The 22,934-nt window shown below is 32.0% G+C and overlaps 2 protein-coding genes across 3 annotated transcripts in view; both read left to right on the plus strand.

The window, feature by feature from the left end:
• LOC148603370 (pre-mRNA-processing factor 40 homolog B-like) overlaps positions 1-22,197 on the plus strand; it is a 39,085-nt gene extending 16,888 nt beyond the window's left edge. Inside the window, exons 13-26 of one of the 2 annotated variants that reach the window (XM_088551525.1) lie at positions 158-266; positions 1,374-1,524; positions 3,950-4,083; positions 5,011-5,125; positions 5,868-5,959; positions 9,016-9,132; positions 9,580-9,636; positions 11,205-11,282; positions 14,538-14,714; positions 15,421-15,538; positions 16,523-16,546; positions 19,287-19,357; positions 19,946-20,032; positions 21,451-22,197. In XM_088551525.1, coding sequence (XP_088407651.1) covers positions 158-266; positions 1,374-1,524; positions 3,950-4,083; positions 5,011-5,125; positions 5,868-5,959; positions 9,016-9,132; positions 9,580-9,636; positions 11,205-11,282; positions 14,538-14,714; positions 15,421-15,538; positions 16,523-16,546; positions 19,287-19,357; positions 19,946-20,032; positions 21,451-21,546 — 1,426 coding nt within the window. In that variant the 3' untranslated portion in view covers positions 21,547-22,197. The remainder of the gene's footprint in view (positions 1-157; positions 267-1,373; positions 1,525-3,949; positions 4,084-5,010; positions 5,126-5,867; positions 5,960-9,015; positions 9,133-9,579; positions 9,637-11,204; positions 11,283-14,537; positions 14,715-15,420; positions 15,539-16,522; positions 16,547-19,286; positions 19,358-19,945; positions 20,033-21,450) is intronic. The other variant, XM_088551526.1, reaches the window with a different exon arrangement.
• LOC148603371 (uncharacterized) lies at positions 7,196-8,337 on the plus strand. The gene is made up of 2 exons (XM_088551527.1): positions 7,196-7,813; positions 8,185-8,337. The coding sequence occupies exons 1-2, from the start codon at positions 7,313-7,315 to the stop codon at positions 8,209-8,211; spliced, it is 528 nt and encodes a 175-aa protein (XP_088407653.1). The 5' UTR covers positions 7,196-7,312; the 3' UTR covers positions 8,212-8,337.
• Positions 22,198-22,934: the final 737 nt, after the last annotated feature.

A 22,934-nucleotide genomic window follows, 5' to 3' on the forward strand; every position in this document is an offset into this window, starting at 1 on the left:
AGCAAAGAAATGAATTATAATGTTATCTTTGATTCACAATAAATATGTGCTGTTTTTGAGATTAAAGTATTAGGGTATTTTCTTCCATAACATCGGTCAACACCTATTAAGCTCTATGTAACAGACAGTGACAGATAAATGGTTTACTTTATTACAGGAAAGCAGATGATTTGTTTGGTCATTTAGATGTATGGGCTAACGTTCCTGACCGTGACAGAAGAGATCTGTTTGATGATGTCATACACATGTTAGCAAAACGTGAAAAGGTGAAAAGATCATGCATATTCTTACAGTTTAAAATCATTCCACATATATTAGTTTTCTATAGTTGCTTATATGCTGAATTAAGTCATTTGAGGCTTTAAACATATAATATTTTCATCAGTAGCTATGCTCATGTCTTTCCATGGAGAAACCCATTCATTAATACCAGATAGCTTTCTTTTGTATTTAATCATTAAGCTTAGGTAATGTTTTTATCTTTGGACTTGTGTAAGTACAATATGCAAAGTAAAGTTCACAAATTCATTAGATTTATGATTTATCAAGATTTTTTTTCATGAGAGTTTAGAGGTCAAATCATTTGTTCCATGTATATTAACATAGATATAATCCAGATATATATATATATATATCTATTTCTTTCCTTCTAAAACCATATAAAAGACAATAAGAAGGGTAAGAACTAGTTTGTGGGTTTTAATGCTTTAAGGGAAATTTTGAGTCATTGGAGAAAGGTTAATATGATTTTCATTTCAGATATGAAATGAAGTTTAAACTTTTTCGACTTTATGTATGGCAATCAAATCGAAAAAAATACCTGGAGTTTTTCTTGTAACTTCAATTAAAGCTCTTTTAGACCATTGATTCTGAACATCTCTCTTTTACCTGTTATGTTAATGTTAGTACTAATAGTAGTTTCATTACAATTCAAATACACGTAATCCTCATTTCATGTCAAATATTTGTGGCTAACTGCAAGTACTGCCAGCAAGGTGAAAGGGCAAAGGTTTTATGCATGAGCTTATAAAAAAGGCTAGACTTTATATCCTTATGTGTTTTTTTTTTTTTTTAAACCAGTTACATTGTATGTTCAAAGAGAAGGTTATTTGTCATGTAAAAGTAGGACGGCTTGTCCATATTCCCCCCCCCCCCCATCTCTAAATATTGTTTTTACATTCTTTCACAAATGAATAAGCTCATTTTTAGTGAAAAAAGTGTGGTAACCCTTATACTTAACTGTTTTAATGGTTATATTTGATAATAGTATTTAAACAGGAACAAGTAAAAATCATGCTGGTAGTAATATTATAGTCTCTAATTTTTGTTCTTTTCTGAATGTAATAATTGAACTTAATCTTTTTTTACCACAGGAGGAAGCCAAGACACTGAGGAAGAGGAACACTAAGGTCTTTGCTGAGATCTTAGACAGTATGCCCAACTTAACTTACTGCACAACCTGGTCAGAGGCTCAACAAATGTTACTTGATAATCCACGCTTTACAGATGATCCAGATCTTCACAGTAAGTCTAGTTCTTGCTGATTTGAAACTTGTTCATTTGATACCAATGTATCTGTACTACTATCAGTTTGGGCATGGCATGATGATGTGTTTTTACATTAAGAAATGATTGATTGATGGTTTATAGTCAAGATTGGATATATGTGAGTTTCTCCTTCTGAAATAAACAAAACACCCACTATTGTTCACAGATATGTGATAGACTTTCAAATTTACCAGTTACTAGATGATTTTAAAATGTCTTATTCTGGGTTATTTCTTTATCAGAAGAAATATAAAAATACTGAGTGCTGTTCCATTAAAACATATAAAAAACATAGAAGGGATGGCACTTTATATATTGTATATAGGTGGATGTTAAGGTCCCTTGAGGTTTAAAAAAAATATGTGTTTCTGATAACCCGACTGACCCTAGTTTGTGCCCCACGACCATAACTTTTTTTATGGCATCGCCAAAAAAAAATCCGGAATTTCGGCGTTTTCCGTCACCGATTTCCATTTTATTGTATTTAAATCGCTTTCTGGTGTGGAGAACCACAGTAAGAACGCTATGGCGAATGCCAGTGCAAGTTCAGATTTTGCAATCAAAATTGTGAAATGTCAGCACTTGGAGGCTAAAAATCTAATGAAATGCTTGGAGATTCAATAGACTTTGATGGAAATTTTTTAGGAAGAACATGGAGAGTCTTGAAAGACAGCTCAACTAAAAATTGAATGCATTTTGAACGGTGTCAGTGGAGAAGATTACCAAAAAAAACAAAAAAAACCTACCTACCCTAATTTTGAAATGAGTGTTACCGGAAACACATATTTTTTTTTTAAGCCTGACAAAATATAGAGTTTAATACAAAATATAAATAGAACTTTTAAAGGTGACTCCCTTGGTGAATAAGTGCCTTTCCCAGGTACCTCATATCTTTTAATGGAACAGCACTGTAGAGATGTCACAATATTTGTCCTATTCCTATTGGATGGTCAAAGGGAGATAATGCATTCTTCTGACAAAGTAAGGAATTTTGTGTTTTAGGAGGATTGTTTCCTGTATCAAGTATTTGTCACTTTATTACACCACTGAATCTTTAGAATTTTTGCTAGCTGTTCTTGTGAACTTATTGAAATCTGTGAACTTGAACTTGTTACTGGAACAAGTTTTATGAACAGAGTTTCAATGAAATATACATGACAATAAAGCATGAAATTTTGTCAGTTATGTCGAACATTGAATTCATGGATCTTTTATGGAAGATGATTACTAATATTTTGGATTGATATACTTTTATTTTTTTTTTTCGTAGAGATAATGTTGGATAGACATTTTTGTTTTTTTTAAAGAAGGTAATTTAAATAATTGAGCCTAGATGTTGGCAAAAATATAATCAAATTTACTCTTGGAATTCTGCATATTGATAAAAACCTGCATTATAAAATTTTGTGTAATTTTTTAGATTGAAAACATAGGGCCTAATCTAGAATGAAAAATGAACAAAAATGTCTCCTAGTTTGTGTTCACTTCTCCAATTTGTCTTTGACAAGGAAAAGTTTTTGTACTAGATTTTATAGACCAAAATGTCTATTGTTATTTTTCAGACTGAAATTACTAAAACTTCTCCTTGTCACCAATGTTTAGATTAAGCCCTTTTAAGGAGGTAGACCTAGGGTAAAGGACACAACTCTTAAAAATCATTGTAACGTTTGTGTTCAGGCTTTTTTTATAAATCTCATGTATGCATCATAGTAACTTGGATTGATTTCATTCTGCTTCAAATGAAGGCTTGAAAGGTTTTGGTGAAATTGAATATGATACAAACATATCACTGATTTTGAGAGTTATGTCCCTTACCCTAGGTCTACCACCTTAAGTATGTTTGTTTGTTTGTTTGTTGGGGTTTAACGTCCGAGCAGCAATATTTCAGCTTTATTCAGATGATGAACATGAAATTGATGATAAAATGAACATGAAATAATGATGAAATGAAAAAGGGATGGGACACAAGGACAATGGAGGGTCGACAAATTTTGATTGCCACTGGAAATAGGGAAAGGTGGGTAGGGTTGGGCATTTTAGCCTCCTGATGTGGAGCCCTATGGTTCCTACTCCAGGAGAATACCACAGTAGGGTTCTTTAACATGCGAGGAACGTGGCATCTTTCCCAACACGGTGCACCACTATGGTTTGCGGTCAGGTTTTCCGTATTATAGCCTGACAACCCCAGCATGTAACACGCCAAGGGTACCCCATTCCACCACCCGGGGAACACATCCCAGTTGCTCTGATTTCACACATTAGCTGTGAATGGTCTCCCCTTTGTATGGATCTTATTAGAAAACATTATTTAACTTTCCTATTTATTGTTTGGAGTATTACTACTAAAATAGTAGTACTCCAAATAATACCATTTGTATGAATGAAACTTTTTTTGTTTCAGATATGGACAAGGAAGATGCATTGATAGCATTTGAGGACCACATTAGGATGTTAGAGCAGGAATATGATGATGAGAAGGAGAGAGAAAGACGAAGAATGAAACGACAACAGAGAAAAAATAGAGAGGGTTTCCTGGTATAGACTTTATTGTGAAACTTTAAACAAAGAAATTAGAAATAAAATTCTGGCAAAAGTTCAAAATAAGTAAATCTCCGACAAATCAAACACTTGCTGAAACTTCAAATTTGTAGTACTGCATTTGATGATAAGACTAAGTATCTGTCTTTGTAAGAATCATGCATAATCTGAAAAATGTAAAACACCCCAAAAAATATTTTTATTTTTGTAATTAAGTTGTTTTATGGGTCAATACTATGAAATGTGTAATTATTCATTTAAATCTGCATGCTCTTAGGAGATAATCAGCATTGAAGATACAATAGATTCTATTGTATTTTGAGCGTCATTTACAGAGTTATTTCCCTTTTTTGAAATCTACAGTGCATTCTAAATAATTTTTATCTCCTAAGAGCACGGGTTATATGTAAAACCATATATTAATTTCTGTTTACTATGACATTTCAAACAAAATATAAAAAATAAAAATATGTAGGCTTTTTACCCATGAATCACATTTTGCATGATCCATAGCTGGAGTGCAGCTTAAATAGAAAGCCAGTTAACAATACCCTGTTTGTGGACGTCCTTGTTTTGAAACATACTTGAAGAAGCAGAAAGCGTTCATATATTAATACCAATAGTACTGCCCTCAAAAGTGAGAATAATAGATTTTTAACATTAATCTCTTTTGTGTGTCTGGGATTTCTTTCGCATATGTGTATGATGTGAAAAAGTCTTTTTCTTGAGTGGAACACATGAAAGACTGAATTTATCTTTAATAGGAGTTAAAGGAGTCCAAGAGATTTGATAAGATCAATTGTAGGTTCCTATTTATTGATAGAATACTTCAGTTTCCATGCAGTCTACATGTATGTAAAGTCTGAAAGAGAAACGACATGTAATTATTTTAATTTTAACCCACCACTATATTTTGCTCTTTAGGTCCTCCTTGATGAATTACATGAACAAGGCAAGCTGAACTCGATGTCACTGTGGATGGATCTCTACCCAATCATCAGTCAGGATGTTAGATTTACAAACATGCTTGGACAGCCAGGTTTGTAGATTGTTTTGACTTCTTATAAACTTTGATTTCCTTTTTTCTTTCTCTCTTTTTATATTTTCTTTATGTTTCCACATACAACATAGAAGAATCAAGTGTATTGCGTGCATTTGTCACCTTAACATTGATTTATTAAGTCACTGAATTTCCATACTGGCCATTGGCTTAGTTCTTTATTGCAAAGATTTTTTATTTGTCAAGAAACATGGCAGCTGTTACTAGAAATGGAACATAGGGTTCAGACAGTAGTTTTTCATATATATCTCCAAAGCCATTAGGTTTATCCAAATTTTGTTCAATTGCTGAAATGATCCTCATTATAAGGCCTAGAAACATCTCAAAGGGATCAAAGTTATCAGACAACTCCTTGTCAGATTTATTGCCCTTGAAAGGTGATAACAGATGTTTATTTTTTTCCATCCAGTATCTTAAAAATTCAGATAAGATAAAAAGAACTACCAGGTGCTGAAATGATCCTTATGATAAGTACTACCAAAATCTTCTTGAGTCAAAATTGTTGGACAATTCCTGGTTAAATATATTGCTCTTGGCGGGTAAAATTTAACAAGGTGAGCGATTCAGGCTTCTGGGAGCCTCTTGTTTCATGTTTTCACACATTTGTAATATATTTATTCTTTCACAGAATTTTTATTACATATTCCGGTTGTGCACCTGCTATTTTTGATTTTGTTTTCAATTAGCATGTTACGAAATTTTCTGTTTTATCATTCTTCAGGCTCAACCCCACTTGATTTGTTCAAGTTTTATGTAGAAGATCTGAAGGCCAGGTTCCATGATGAGAAGAAGGTTGTTAAAGAAATTCTAAGGGTAAGCAGTGTTTCAAAATAAGCAGTAGATGGCAACTCCACCTGCTACAACATTTAAGTAGCACTCTACATAAGAATCATGCAAAATGTGATACATGGTTGGAAAGGCTACATAATTTTATTTTTGATATTTAGTTTAAAATGCTTAAGTATACAGAAATTAACATGTAGATTTTCATATAAACCTTCATTGGAGATAAAAATTACATAGAATGTACTAATGGATTCAAACTTAACTTTGTAAATGACACTAAAGTACAATAGGAAGCATTGGATTTTCAATGTGAATTAAGAGCAGACAGACTGGAATGAATGATTATACATTTCATCATATAGACCTATAAACCAACTTGATTACAAAAATAAAAAAGTGTAGCCTTTTTTGGGTGTATCACATAGTACAGAATTTGCATGATTCTTAGCTGGAGTGCTACTTGAGTACATATGCATCAATAAAGAGGCATCCACTTAATTTTAGATACTAGTATATTGATGGGTACTACTCCTGCAACTTTTGAAAGCCTTTAGTAAGATGCCAAAATCACATCTTAAACCTGTAACAGATTTTCACACTTTAAAATTTTTATTCAGATATTCAAGTGGTTTTTACACACTTTCTTTTTAAACATTGTATTGTGATAAATGAATTTCAAGTTAAAGGAATTGAAACACTAAAAAAGGGAATGGTCATATCAAAGCTTCAAAGTAATTGTTTTTTATACCCAAGATCTTAGATGGGTACATTTTTGTTTACTCGTACAAAAGAAAGTTGTAAAATACTTACTGTGAGAAAAAATGAGTCGTAACGAATAATGAAAACACTACCAAAAATTGTTTAATTTTTTACCTTATTTTCCTTGTGCACTGAAGGCATTCTGTTGCATTATTCATTGTGTAATGGGACCTTTAGTGCCAAACTAAGATCAAGGTTCTAATCCAGTTCTTATCATTGGTGGTATGGATTGGTTCGCTATCTTGATACATTACCAGTGATTTAGCTAGCGCTCGCCATTTTCACCATTGACAAATGATTTTCGAAAGTGGCGAATTTTTCTCGTGCACGATTCGTCACTTGATATTTTGCTCCCCCCCAAAAAAATATCAGTAAAAAAGCCTCTGATGTTCCCATGACCCCATAATTGACAACTTTATTACCTCTCCCAAGCCAATTAGGGTTTTACAATAAACAATCATGACCAATGTTTTGATTGCATCACCTTTGATCATACCTTGCTTGATCACCTGGTTGAGGCTAATTATCCCCGACAAACAAATTAATTAACGGTAATGATTTGTTTGTTGAGCGCTGTGACACGTTCTCAAAGTACTCAAAGTGTCATCGTTTGTATTTAAAATGGAAAGATGTTTGGATTTTTCAATCACAGTTCAAATCGCAACTATGTCCACCATTACGAACTATTTTAGTTCGTCGTCACATGACAACGTACCTAAAGGTCAAAAGTCTAAAAATAAGTCAACTACTACAAAGAGTTGCAGTGATCGACTATTAAAGTCAAAATTTAAACCAGAGTGGTCAAAGATATTTCCATGCATATACTACAAAGATGGGACGATGTACTGCCGTGACTGCCAAGATGCTGGACTTACCAATACATTTTCTATCAGAAGCAACACATTCCTAAAAGATAATATACAGAAGCACATCAACACTGCTGATCATAAACGGGCAATCCAGACCAAATCCATGAAGCCAGAATTTGAGCAAGGAGTGACTTCAGCCAATAAAACACACGAGTCAGATGTTATTAGCGCACTCAAAAACATATACTGGTTGGCGAGCAACAACTTACTCAACTTAATGTACACCCAAGTGAATGATCTTCTGATACATCATGTACGTGGTAGTTTATATGAAGTTGTATTATTTATTAATAAAATGAAAAGATATATAAAGTAAACGTACATGAGACAAAAAACACGAAAAAATGTGTAATTGAAAGAAAGAAATTTTAATTTGATACACATATACAGTATATAGTATGAAGTAAATGTACATGAAACAATGTATCTAAAAATTATGTAGCGATATCTGATTCAAGAAAGAAAAGACAAAATTTCAATTTATAAACGATGAAAACAGGAAAACAACTTAATGTAAAGTAAATGTATATGAGATACTTAAGGGAAATTGCAATTCTTTATGTTTTTGTTGAAATTTTAACGTTTTTCAAAACACAATATCTTATGTTTTGTTTTCTTTTGCAGAATGTGGAAAGTGTCACCAACATTTAGAAGGCAAAGAATGCCAAATACACAATTCCAGATGCCATATCAGACTTCCAAGAAGCTTTAGTTGGTGTAGTTGATGAAGAAATAAAATCTGATTTGAAAAATCTACGTTCTTTATTGTAATGTTAGACGAGTCTATGGACCGTTCTACAGAAAAGACTCTTATAATTTATCAGTGAACACTCTTCTTAAGGTTTGTCTCCATCCTTCTGATATGGGTTCCTTTGATTTTAAGAGGGCTTTCACTTTGTGGTGCATGGCTAAGGACAGGAGGTTTATGCATTACTGATCAAGTAAACAGTGCTTTACATTCTTAGACACATGCCAACAATAGTAGCTGATGTATATAATTTTTAGATTTTTACACAATGATATGTATGACACAGTAACAAAGTATTTTTTTTTGCATTTTTTATTCATGAATGGTTGCTAATGTAGAAACTGTATGTTGTTATATATTTTTTATTAATATGAATTATCTGTTATTTATATACCAGTGTTGAAATAGAAATAAACATGTTATTATTTATAATATAGTTGTTATAAGTATATGTATATACATGCTTGCTGATAAATTTGTGACCCGAAAAGAAAAAACAGTATTGAGATTTAGTCTTACGCAAAAGTGACTAATGGGTTGAAAATCCTGGCAAAATCCATGCGTTACATACTTGCGTTTTAAGGCTATGATTTGTCATCTCATTGCCACTGTGTGCGGGTACTTTTGCTGACTTCTAGTTGTTCATTATTCTTGTAATCACCTCCTTGTTTGTTCATTGTTCGATGCCTCCTGTTTTTTCCCTATAGGACAGAGGGTTCTCAATAGATCTAACTACATCATTTGAAGATTTAGCAGAGGTTATATCTGAAGACAAGAGGTCATTTGGCCTTGATTCAGGCAACATCAAACTAACATACAATAGTGTAAGTACATTATTACTTTTAGAAATCATTCACTGAGACTATAAGTGATCTTTTGGTATACTATGGCCTGGCAATTTGTTTCTGTCGTTAGCAATAGCAAACGGTAAAATAATGATATTAATTGCCGGCCCATGGTAAATGATCTAACTGCAGCTACAAAGCCAAACAGCTCATTATGTCATTGAATCATGATATTTATACAATTTTGTATCAGCTCCTGATAGGGCTGAAGTTATATTATATACAATGATATAACTCATGAAACTGAAAATACATGTATATGTGTTCAATGAAAAAAAAAAGTACATGTATTCATTAAAAAAATATTGACTATTGTTAAATCTATTTTGTCATGTAAATACACAATTGTAATATCAGAGAATGTCTAATTCAATTTAATGAGGAAAGAAAACATGGTAATGTAATTGAGAAATTATGCTTTTACAGCTAATAGAAAAGGCTGAGGCCAGAGAAAAAGAAAGACTAAAAGAAGAAGCAAGAAAGGTGGGTTATTGACTTCAGCCATAATTTCAAAGATGATTCATGTTTCCTGGCAGTTAAAATATACTGCAAAACTTATCTATAACTTATACAGTGATGAGGCCTTTCCAGAAACTGATGCATTTTCAGTGTCATGATTTTCATAAATCTCGATTTTTACCATTTTTATTTTTTGGTTTTACTGTATGATCAAATTCTGATTTTCCAATTTTTCTGTCATTTCTCATATTTTATCATTGTTGGATAAAATATGAGAAACAACAGTAAAAAACAAAGAACCATGACAGAAGCTTATCTGGGGCTGATGTCACATACTTTTGATAAAATACATGTCTCATGGAACAAAAATATTCAACTTGATAGGTATACATGTAAAGAGTTATTGCATTATTATTGGTGAATATTGTCCTGAACATGTATCTGGAAATGGTAAAAAATGCTTGTCATTGACTGACAAATTTTTGCAAATGACCGACAACCATTTTCAATATCAGACATAAAAAACTGTCAACCCTTATAAATTACAGTCTGCATGGTTTTATTAGCGTATAAACATCCTGCCTCCAGTCTCCTAATTGTTTATTGGAAATTAATTGACAGTTGTGTGTCAATTTTAGCCGATGTGCAGCCACCTGTGACTGTGATTTACCTGTAACTGATTAGTTGATTGCATAATTGAATTAACGGTACACGTCAGAACCATTGCCTATACAAATTAATTGAAGTAACTCGGAGAATCTTCATACATTTATTAGTTAATTAATTAAGAAAAAAGATTGACAACTCCACCATTTTCACGCCGATCTTTCAGAGGTACCGAAAGCACATGGAACTGAAACTACGAATCAGTTTGTAATTATTTATTCATCGATTGAATCGTTTTAACACGGAAGTCAACAGACAGTTTAAATCAATATACAATATGAGTTCGCAATTTTGTTTCACAAATAATACACATTTTTTTTCATCACTCGGAAGTTTTCAGCTGTTTGTCTGTGATGAAAAAGTCTGAGAGATACGATGTTTTATTTACATATTAGAACGTGCATGTGTGGTCAAAAAACCAAACTCGTTCACTCGCTCTGATATTATGTAAAAGACAGAGTATGTGATGACATAACACATTTTCAATATTTATCTTAAAATAACTACATACAAACTTTTTTTAAGTTAATTTTCAATCTGAGCATGTAAAAGACTGATAAAATGTCCAGCATGGGCTGTCAAAATTTCCGGACCCTTGGTCCTGATTAGTATTTTATTTTACATAAGTTTACCAAGGACTTTGTTTTTGAAATATTTTGAAAGTTGAAATTTTCATTGCCTTTTTCTCAGCAACTATTCCTGGCAACCGGTTGTGGTTTAAGACATTCCTCCTGTAGAGATGCTATATTGTGGATTCATTTTCAGAACAAATCAACAAAACTTTGAGTTAACCATGGACTTTGTTAATGTTCCTGTTATCGTGATTATCCCTTATGAGCCATCACTCACATATTTCTTGTTATGTTGTAAATGCCAGTTTTCTTACCCATATTTGCTTTGTTTATAATTTTGTATATTTATTTCAGTTGAGAAAAATAGAGAGTTCATTTAGAAATCTGTTGAAGAACACATCATCCATAGACGAAAATTCAAAATGGGATGAGGTAAAAAAAAAAAAAAAACACACACACACATGCATACACACAGTTATAAAATGAGATTTTCTCAACTTTGTTCATTCTTTTCAAGATTTATTAATTGTAATTATTCATGAAGTTTTACATTCCCTTAGATTAAATATTGTATTATGTTCTCAAGTGCATGTACTTCTTTGTGGTTACTTCATTTACCTAACTTCTCACTTGCACAATCAATTTGTTCTGGTCCAATATTTGGTCTGAATTTTAAATGTTGAAGAATTGTCTGAAGTTAATGATATCATATTTAAAGTGCATACTTAGTAATTTGTAACTCCCTCTTTTTTTTATCTTTTAAACATTGCATAGTGTTTATACATATATTGAAGATACATGTACATGTATTAACTACTCCTGCAATGTAAGAGGTTGGAATTCCGTTCCTCCATACCCCAACCTCTTACTTCCGAGCGCCATTTTGCTTAACACTCGTTCTGCTGTTCCTTGAAATCGGCAGAATTGTAGTAACCTATTTTCCATTTAAAACATTTTATACAGTTTCTTTACCCTAACACAGGAGAAGGTGACTAAAATAAAGAAAATCAATGACCTACCTGATGAGAAAATCCAGCAATCCTGGAAATCCTTTGTAAATGCGGTTAAAATGAACTTCATATTTGGTTTTTAACTTTTTGAGTGTGTAATTCCGGTTGATAAAATTTAGGATTTAAAAATTTGTGAAACGTACATCAAATTAACCAACGAATTGCCTTTACCAACTTAAAATTCGTTTTGTCAAAAATATATTGTTTTCCATAAAATTAGTGACCTAATTCAAAATTGCTGGTCATTTTGACAACTGCCTTCATTACAAATGTTTTCTAGGTATTTAACAAATATTTAGGATTTTTATCGTTCGATTTCCGGTAGGTTAAACTTCTTTTATGTTAATAAAAGACATAAAGTATTCTAAAACACATGTTTAGCTAATTAACATTTGCGGTGGCTTTCAACATGTCAGATGCTAGAGGTTAGGATGGCACCAAGTTAGAAAATAACTTGCCAGACAACCTCTAGCATTGCTGGAGTAACATATTAACATGCTGACAAACTAACAGTATGATAGTGAAACAGGTCCTAACATGTCTGGTTTTGATTGATTATTACAAGTCAATAAGACCTTGTACATTAATATTATTATTATTATTATTATAAAGTTCTTTTTTAAAGCGCATTATATATTTACAATAAAATACTCAAAGCGCTTTACAGCATACACTAAAAATACATATAAACCCAGAAATTAGTAAAGTTAATTTACAGTAAAATAAAATTGTGAACAATAAAGGAAATCAAAAATAAATCGGAAAAAATATTACGTTGCAATTTAAAATTTAAAACCAGATTCAACATGTTGAAGATAAGATTTAAAATTATCATATCAGTCATCCAAATAAAATATTAAAAGTATTTTCACAAACTTAAAATAATGTTTTATTGAAGGTTAAAATTTATCTGTTATCACACTTAAAATGATGAAACAAACAGAAATTAAAAATTAATGAAAAGGAAAAAAAAAAAAAACATGTAGCGATGAAAAAATGTGAAGTAAAAATAATGAAATATTGAACAATGCATAAAAAGCAATGAAACGTATCGTAAAAATGCATAACAATATAAATAGACAGTAAAAGTCAGTTAATAAATTCTCAGTATTAAAAGACAGCTAATAAAAATCTGAGACTCAATATTTAAATGACAGTGATAAATCTTGATACGCAAGACTAAAAAGGTGTGTCTTTAGACTTCTTTCAAAACAACAGAGCGATCGTTCATTCCTGAGAGCACCAGGTAGGTTATTCCACAGACTAACAGCTGCTTTATCGAAGCATCTCTCGCCATAAGTTTTGGTGCGGATGCATGGTTCAGTGAGTAATGAACAGTTCTCTGATCGTAGTAACTGTGTAGGCTGATTAGACATTGACCAAGTCTTGTAGGTAGGATGGACCACTGCCACAAAGACATTTAAAAACATGCATTAAAACTTTATACTGGCAACGGTAACACACAGGTAGCCAATGGAGAGAAATGAGTCGGAGTGATATGACTATGTTACTTAGTTTTTGTTATCACATGGGCTGCTGAGTTCTGGACTCGTTGTAATTTGTTTGTAATGTTAGTAGGCAGTCCATATAGCATAGCATTTCCATAATACAATCTCGAGTTACTAGCGAGTTTGTTAATTTTTATCGGTTATAATGTTAGATCGTATTCGTCCGATGTTTTGGATATGAAAAAAGCATGATTTAGCCGTTGCACTGATCTGTATCTCCATACTGAGTGTCTTATCGAAAATAACACCAAGATTGCGAACAAAGTAGACATCACAAACAACTGTTCCGTCGAACGAAAGATTACAAACGGAAAAGTCTTTAACCCGGTGTGTTGGTGTGAAAACGGTCAATTCGGTCTTACCTCGGTTCAATTTAAGGAAATTTGAACGCGTTGCGTTGCTAATGTCTGCTAGGGATACTCCAATCCGACTTGAAATGTCACCCCAGCTGTCTAATGGTTCAATGACAAGATATACCTGGGTATCATCTGCATAACAGTGATATTCCATGCCGTGTTGTTGATATATTTGTCCAATAAAGCATGTAATAAATAATTCATGTATGTAGCCCTACTCCAGGAAGAATATCACCTCTTTAGATTGGTTTATTTGAAGTTTGTGCACTCCTTTAACTTGGTATATGTTTGAATGGAATAACTTATATTATGAGAAGGTAATAGTTAACTTTGTTATGAACAAATATCTGCCCCCTTGCAGGTCAGGGTGTCAAAAGAACAGGCCTGCAGCAGCGCTAAGCTTGTTGTAAAAGGTGACTAAATAGTGCTCAGAACCTTAGCCGGGGGCTAGGGCACTCTCCCCACAGAGCAACTGGGTTGTGTGCCCCAGGTGGTGGAATGGGGTACCCCTGATGTTACATGCTGGGGTTGTCAGGCTGTAATACGGAAAACCTGACCACAAACCATAGTGGTGCACCGTATTGGGAAACCCTACTGTGGTATTCTCCCGAGTAGGAACCATAGGGCTCCGCCACAGGAGGCTAAATTGCCTGACTGTTGAAATATTGCTGCTCGGGCGTTAAACCCCAACAAACAACAAACTAAATGCACAAATATCTGAAATTTGTATCTAGTTATTGTATTTAATCAGCATCTCTTCAATGGTGCTTCATGATTGGTCCAAATTGTAAGCTTACCTGGACATTGTTTTAGGTTAAAGACAAACTGGAGAGAGACCCAGCTTTCCAAGCTGTCAATTTGGAGTCAGAGAGAATCCGACTGTTTAAAGAATATCAACAGATCTTAGAGGAATCCTGTAGTCATCATCATTCTCGTAAGAAAAAGTCCAAGAAACACAAAAATAAAAGATCTCGATCGAAATCAAAAACAGTAAGTAATTTATATTGTCTGGTCACGGACTGAAGAGATAACCTTTTTCTAATTAAATTCAAATATAATTAGGAAATTACTTCATCTAAGTTATGTGCTGTTGCTTATAAATGATATGTGGCCAGATGTTATAGGGCCTGTTTTTAAGTACAGAAAAATGAAGGGCAATTTTGTTTATATTTTTTTCTCAAAAAGACTTATCCTGAGTAACTAAATTTTGTAGTGAATGTACAAAATGAAGTACAGAAATTTGACAAAAGTGTATTAAAAACTATTCAATTAAAACCATATAGTTCAATCAATAATCACGATAGGTTGTGGGAATCTTCTTATAGAGATGAAACTGGACCATGGTTCTCATGATGATTTTGAAAATCATGTAATAACATTTTGTTTTTAGCGTGGTTAAGTTTATGCCTCCCGTACTTTTCAAAGAAGATCTTGAATTCTTGATCACTCCAACTGTTGATTTTTGTTGAGATGGGTTTAGTCATGGCCAAGTTTACTGTTTTTGTTTTTTCAGTGTGATTTTAGGTGTGATAGCTTTAAAGGTTGATGACACTTTTCTTTTTTCTTCTGGTCAGATTTGGGTGACAAAGTATTAGTTCACCTGATTGAATTGTATATTAGCTAAAAACAATTGAATTAAAGTATAAATACAAATAAATGTTATTGTCATTTTGGAATTATCTCTCCTCTATTTTAGCCAAGTGAATCAGAAGATGAAACAGCATCTACATCAACCCGACATAGAAAGAAGAAAAAAGACAAGAAACAGAAGTCAGAATCTATGTCACGATCACCTAGTTATGCATCAGAGTCTGGTAAGTTGGTCAAGAAAAGCTTAACCCCTGTTTCTGTTGTTATAGTAAGAAAAGTTAGTATCAGTTTGATATCTTATTAATTAAAGCAAATATAGGTCTGAGTTCCTGTAACCTTGGTCATGGACCTTCAAACTTTACATTGACATTTTATATCAATTTTTTTAGTTTTCCTCAAGTGAAAAGCTTAGAAGCTTAGAAAGTCCTAAAGTTTTCATTCTTTGAAGTAAATTTGTAGTCCTGTTGATGTGCATTTACTGCTCATACTTTTTGTGCATTAGTGCAGTCTTGAGAGTGGATATAGATTTTGGTCTGCATGGCTGTCAATCCATTCATTTATTATATGTCCAACTTAGTGGTGTAGCTTGTTGTCTGCACACAAATGATAGTTACAAACTTGTTTTATTTTATTTTTCATTTGCATGGAGTTATATATCACATTGATCATGGTGTTCACTCATTCCCTATTCTAATCTGCAACTCCTCTGAAACTGCTGAGTGGAATTTAATGAAACTTTCACAGATTCTTTATTACTTGATGCCATTGTGCACCTTTTATTTTGTTTTTTTTCATCCTAATGGCTTTTGGGGTTTACTGAAGCAAAATGTAGATTTTGCCATTTTTAGACAGGGGTGTAGCTTGTTGTCTGCACACAAATGATAGTTACAGACTTGTTTTATTTTATTTGTCATTTGCATGGAGTTATATATCACATTGATCATGGTGTTCACTCGTTCCCTCTTCTAATTCACTACTCCTATGCAACTACAGAATGGAATTTGATGAAACTTTTGCAGTTTCTTTATTACATGATGCCATTGTGCACCTCCTATTTTACTTTTCCATCTGAATGCTTTAATCATTTGTTAAGGTATCATATATGGGTTCTGGGATGGAAGCGAGGGTATCACCAAATGAGCTGTGCTCTCAGTTTTTCTAGTTCCTCACTGTTTTTCATATTAAGTACATTGTTTATTCTTAATTAGATAGGGAATATAGCCGACAAAAATGTGAGTAGACAATTTTAAAGAAATCATAAATGGGAAGAGACTGCTGTTGGAAAACCCTTGTTGTGGTGCCCATGAATTTCCTTTCCTGAATATGTTGAATTTCGGTTTAATGTTTGCAGTGCTGGTTATATACCACAAGTATTTTGCATGAGTTTTATTTCAGATTTACCTTATTTTCAGTTTTTGACAGATTTGACATATTTGCTTGAATAATTTTGAATTTAGGTGCATTATTTGTATATTTTTGCACATTAAAAGAAAACCTATTGGAATTTGTACCAAAAAAAATAGTTGATATGGTATAAGAAAAAAATGGCCTTTGAAAATATTTCCATATGAAGAATAAATAATTATATTATGAGCAATCTTGATTTTGAATATACATGTAGCACATATTTTATAAAATTATGAATTCTAGGTTAATAAGCTCAAGTAGCTCATTACATCATCGTTAATTGGACACACCTGTTGGACAATTGAATTATGTCAGATAAAAACACAGGTTGACAAGCATGAAAATTATCAATAATTGGACAAATATAGTGAAACCAAGGTTTTAGAGAAACCTTTCTAAACCCTCTTAGCATTTAAAATCGGTACCATTTAGGGTTTAAGACATATGTTAGGTATATTAATGTTCAAAATACATTTAAACCAATATGAAAGGACTTTAAAAAAATTTTGGTTTAGACTGATTTTTAGATTATTCAGATTTGGTTTAGAGAGGTTTCACTCTACACATTATCAGGTGATTGCCTGGGCATTCTTTCTTCATTATTTGTTCAGGTGTTAAGATACATATATAACGGACATGATTTTTTCCCCTTTTTTACGGAATTCCGCTGTTTCAAATCTGGTTTTTACTGTTACAATTCTTTTTTACAGATATTTTATTCTGATTTTGCCATTTTCCGCTTTGTTTGTAGACCTTGTAAAGTTATATCTGATATATACACATGTACATGTATAATAATCAGGCAGGTGATGACTCTTTGTGCAAAAAAAAAATTGGAGATAACTTATTGCTGTTTAGGATTGATATAAGTAGAAAAAATAACTGTAATCTTGGTTTATATACTGATCTGTAAATGGGACGTAAAGATTTTAAAGTTTGTCATATGAATGAGGAGATAACTCTTCAGATTATAATAGAAAGTATAACTTCTCTCCTCTCGAATAACATTCAAATTTTGAGAGGAATAATAAGATAACTTTTGGAAAGCATGAGTTACCAAAATATGATAAAAAATGCTGAAGAACACAGCCAGATTGAATGAGTGTGTTGAATTTGTTCAGCACACAAGTTAAATCTTTAAGCATTTTTGGGGCGAGTATATTTTGGTCATTCATGATAACCAATCAATTATTCTATTTAATATATAGATTTTTCCATAGTTATTGCCATTTTCAACGATAATTTTAAATTTTGTGATTGGCAGATATGTGTTTTGGCAGGAGAAAATATGGGAGTGAGAGAACCAAATTTATTTCAGTGTAAATTACTGTTTTTTTTACACTGAACAGTCAATAAATCATTGCTATCTAAATATCAAATTAGACACATAAAAAGTCCTTTTTTTATGGAGATGTATAACCATCAGTCTGTCACAATTCTGTATCTTTTTCATTGATATGCCCCTGAAGTCACATTCACTGACTTTGGAATTTCATGTTTAGATTTTAATGTTAAGTTTTTAATAAGGTCAGTTTAAGGTAGTAGACCTTGGGTAAGGGACACAACTGTTACAAGTCATTTGAATGTTTGTATTAACGATTTTGCATCAATCTCATGGAAGCACCAAAGTTACTTAGACTGATTTCATTCTGTTTCACAGGAAAAGGCTTTGGTGAAATTGAATATGATACAAACATGTCACTGATTTCAAGAGTTGTGTCCCTTACCCTAGGTCTACCTCCTTAACATGAATCACTAGATCATTTATATTTGGTTTGTATTTGATAATCATCACTAATCCATTTATTTGACCCCTCAGTAATGATCAAGTGACTTAGAAATTTTATGTTAATGAAACATTACTTTTTCACAGTTCCATACATGATTTTATAACAGAGAAATCTGTCCACTTTGGTAATGTCAAATGGTTGTATGAATATGATAAATTGTATTAAGTATGTTCAGATTAACAACTTTTTATTAAAGTGTCCATATGCTACACGATATATCTCTGATAACAGATTATGTTGATGAGATGGTATTTGAAGTTGTACAATTCTACTCCCACTCATCCTCTTATACCCTCTTAAAGTCCTTTCATAAGTACATAATTAAGACTGGAATTTAAGTATAGGTACTTTAAAGTAACATTACTACTGATAAATGTAACTCAGGTCACTTTTTAATTTGTCCTTTGTAAGAATTGTTTGCATTCTTGTTACAAGTTTGGAAAGTCTGGAAATGATTCAACCAATAGTTATTTCAAGGCAACATAGATAAATTGATTTTTTTTTTTTTCAATGGTAAAAGATATTACACAATAGAAGGTTAGATTTTTCATATCATGTTTTTTCACCTTGCCTCATTCTTATAGACTGACACTTAATTGCCCAATTTTGATGAAAAATCATGCAAAATTGATATGATATATGTGAAAATATTTTGCCTATGAATTACATACTAAATAATAATGGCATGGAAAGGAGAAACATGTACCTTATTAAAACCAAGAATACCCTTGTTTAACAGTATATGTATGTAGTTATACATTTTTGGTCTTTACAGATCATGATCGAGAAGATAGTAAGAAAAAACACAAGAAGAAATCCAAGAAAAAGAAACACATCTCTAGATCTGTAAGTTAAATTGTAATGGTGGTTGATACAACTTAGTTAAGACTATTCCAGAATTAATTAGGGGGTGGGGGTAGGGAGGCATCTCTATTAAAATTTGTAGATGGTTATTATTTTTTAAGTTGGCCTTAGAAATGAAAGAAAATAATCAATTAGAATTGTGTACATGGTGGGATCTAATAAAAAGCGCCTCCTGACCCCTGATACATTTATACCTGGAATAGTCCTTATACATGTACATGAAAATAAGAAATTTATCAGTCAACCACCTTATAAGAGTTGTCTTTCCTTTATTTCCCTGTCTATCTATTATATCTTCTTATCATCTGTCTGTCTACAAAGTTAGATTGAAGCATTCCTATTTTATGAAAAAAAAAACAATTAGAAGATATACTTGGTCTTTTTAAATATAAAAATTCTGTATCAGTTTCGTCAGATTTTATAGGTAAACCACCCTAAGAAAGCCATTTTAATGTTCCATTCCTCACATACTCAACCTGAGATCTGTCAAAAAATGTATAAAATTTTAGGCTATTTATTTGGAAAAAAACTGTAACAAATGCCTCAGTACTGACTTCTATTACTTTGTAGCCATCTCGGTCCAGTTTAAGTGGTGGGGAAGAATCAAGGAAAAGTAAACGGAAAGAGAAAGGCGATTCAGAATCGAGAAAAGAAAAGGTAATATTTCTTTACCCTCCCTTTATGACATTATGGCATTCAGATTTTGGCCTTGTTTTAGTGTTAATGTGATAAAGACTTCATATCATGATTTTTATACCCTGCTACACAAAGTGTGATGCCCTATTGAAAGTTTTGTGTTTGTCCATCTGTACTTCCCAGATGATGATATGAGAACACAATTTCCTATAATTTTGCACAGTTCAGTACAATATAGCACAGGTTGAATGAAAGATTATTTAAGATTAGGCCATTTTGCCACCCCCCTTTTTTCAACTTTATTGGGTGCTGGTATCACTTGATCTTCCATTAGTTCCCTGTTTTTGACAATATCATTATGAAACTTTATACAAATGTTTATTCTGTGGGTAAGTTTGATTTGAGATTAAGGTTTAGTGTTGCCCGAACTTTTTCTTTATTGATAGAATATGTAATATATAATAAAGATTTATTTCTCCAGAATATTCTAACTGTTGAGTTACTAACTTTTGACGATAGGATATTCACATTTCACATGATTCAGTCACTAAGACACATTTCTTGATAGAATTGATTTCAACACAAATATTTGTTTAATAATCATGTGATTCTGGTGTCTCCAGTATATCTCAGAGGTTTCATTATTTTTTTAAATTCAGGTACCAATGGTTTTTTCATCCTTTTCTTTAAGGCCAAAAAAATAATAGTATTCTTTCATGCTACAAATAACAATAAATATTTTTCAAAAAAAAAAAAAAAACACATTACGTTGAGTTAAAGGAGAAACTGTCTAGTCTTTAATAGTTCTTTTGCCAAAATGGCCATAAAATGTTAAGGGGAGGGATAAAAAACTAGAATGGATAGGGTTATAGGAAACAGAAATGTTACTTTTATAAAAATATTTGAAATTTTAAAATTCTGGAGTTACCTTTGAGTAGCTTAAAAGAATAAAAGTACCAGCAGTCCTTTTCACAAAAAATATGAATAGTCTTAGGAGTAAGTTATGATGTCACAATATTTTGACATATTATGATCTCATAACTTTCAACTAGTTTCACACTTGTAATTTTTTAAGATTTGTACTTTATATTGATCTCCCACTAAAATCAAGTAAATCAATCTGAATCAAGAACAGTAACTCTTGCAGTGCCAATTTCAAACACAATCTAGATAATAATTATCTCAAAAGTGCAAGAATCAAATGAAAAACCAAGACTGGTTTTGTGGTTTGTAATCGTTACTGAGATAGAAATAAAAGTGTATTTGTTGGGTTTTTGACATGCTTGAATCACCTCCTATCTGATTTTTATAAAGACTGCTACTTTTTATTTTGAACAGAATTTATTTTATATAATAAATAAAATTATGTTCTTCAGTAAACTTCCTTTAAATCGTAATGGGAGTAGCATGTTTATATAAACATTTATATTTAATTGCAGTCAAATGATTGGGAATCATCAGGAAGTGATCTCAGTGAAGGAGAATTAGAAAAGAAAAGGAGATTGCTCTTACAACAACTAGAAGCTGATGCTTAGTTTTACTAATAGATGGGGAGTGTGCTGGCTTTGAATGGAAAACTATGGGAGATAACTTAGTAATTTGGAACTATTACTATCTTTGAAAATAAGTAAATTGTTGACATTGCAAGGCAGATAATTTGAAAGTGTCACTTTTCTTCTTTTGAGGTTATTATTGAGATCATTGTTGAAGACTGAAGTTACTGATTGGACAAGAAATTTTTAAGTATTCATTCTTGAACTGGATAAAATATGGTTACTAGTTGTTAATAATATACATATACATTTTCAAGAAATAAAACAAGATCGTAACTTCAAAGTTAATGACCCAAATGATAAGAAAAAATTATGATTTCAAAATGAAAAATGTGTTCAAATTGACTTATCTTAATACATTCATTATCATTGTTCATATTGGTAGTAAATTCATTCCTTCATTCTTCTTATTTTAGATTGAAAATTGTTGTGTGCCATTAATTACATGAGAAATCATTAAGAAATAACAATTTTGCATTGTATACAAGTACTACTGTTCAGAGAATTTTACGAAAGAAATTACCCAATGATATTGGTTCTTTGTCAAGAAGTTGGTTTCATTATGTAATATACTGAAATTTTACATTTGTGACATCATCATTGTCATATTTGAATAAATTTTATACAGATTAATATGCTTTATAATAATATTTAAATTCAATATGGTTTACCTTTATGTCTGTCCATATTGCTTCCTTTATTTTGCATAAAACATGACAAGTCAAGGAAAATAAGAAACTTGTGTTCAAGCATTCATTTATCTGTTTTTCTGTTTGGCTATGCTAAAAGGCAGGAAATGTTGTTACTCCACTTTCATGTTTAAACACTTGACAGGTTAAGATGGTAGCTAATGTAAATAAAAAGTATCAGAATCAAGGGAATCAAGATTCTAGCGGAAATCAAAAGAATGTTATTCCAGGGACAAAGACCAGACATGGAAGAAAGACACACACAACAAAAAACGTAGAATAACCGAAATAATTTGTACAAAGCAACAAAAGTAAATGAGCAACTCAGACTCCACTAAAAAAAGTGGGAGGATGGACAGTAAAAAACTGAGCAATCGTCACATTGATTGTTACCCCTATCTCTCTTTTGATAACATGATCATTTTGACCTCCAAATTGTTTTGGATTTAAATTTATGGTAATAGGTACGCAGTGGAAATTTGTCATTAAAGTTCTGTGAAGTTCTTTAAATTCCATTCAGTGATGTTAGAGATGTTGGGATGAATTACCAAACTGATGAACTCATTGCATTAATCAAAAGAAATAGTCAAAAAGGAACCAGAATGTTAGAAAACACTGGAATGGTATATGAAGATAGTAGACGTGGAGTACCCCCCAAAATTTTCCCATAATTCAATTTTC

Source organism: Perna viridis, chromosome 11 (assembly GCF_037379345.1).
Source record: "Perna viridis isolate PV_CMFRI_1.1 ecotype Kerala chromosome 11, ASM3737934v1, whole genome shotgun sequence".
In the NCBI taxonomy this organism is placed as follows: Eukaryota; Metazoa; Mollusca; class Bivalvia; order Mytilida; family Mytilidae; genus Perna; species Perna viridis.

Bases quoted from the DNA above. Each gene is read 5' to 3' on its own strand.
- LOC148603371 (XM_088551527.1), top strand. From the start codon at position 7,313: ATGGAAAGATGTTTGGATTTTTCAATCACAGTTCAAATCGCAACTATG. The intron at 7,814-8,184 runs GTACGTGGTAGT...TTTCTTTTGCAG, and splicing joins ATGATCTTCTGATACATCAT to AATGTGGAAAGTGTCACCAA.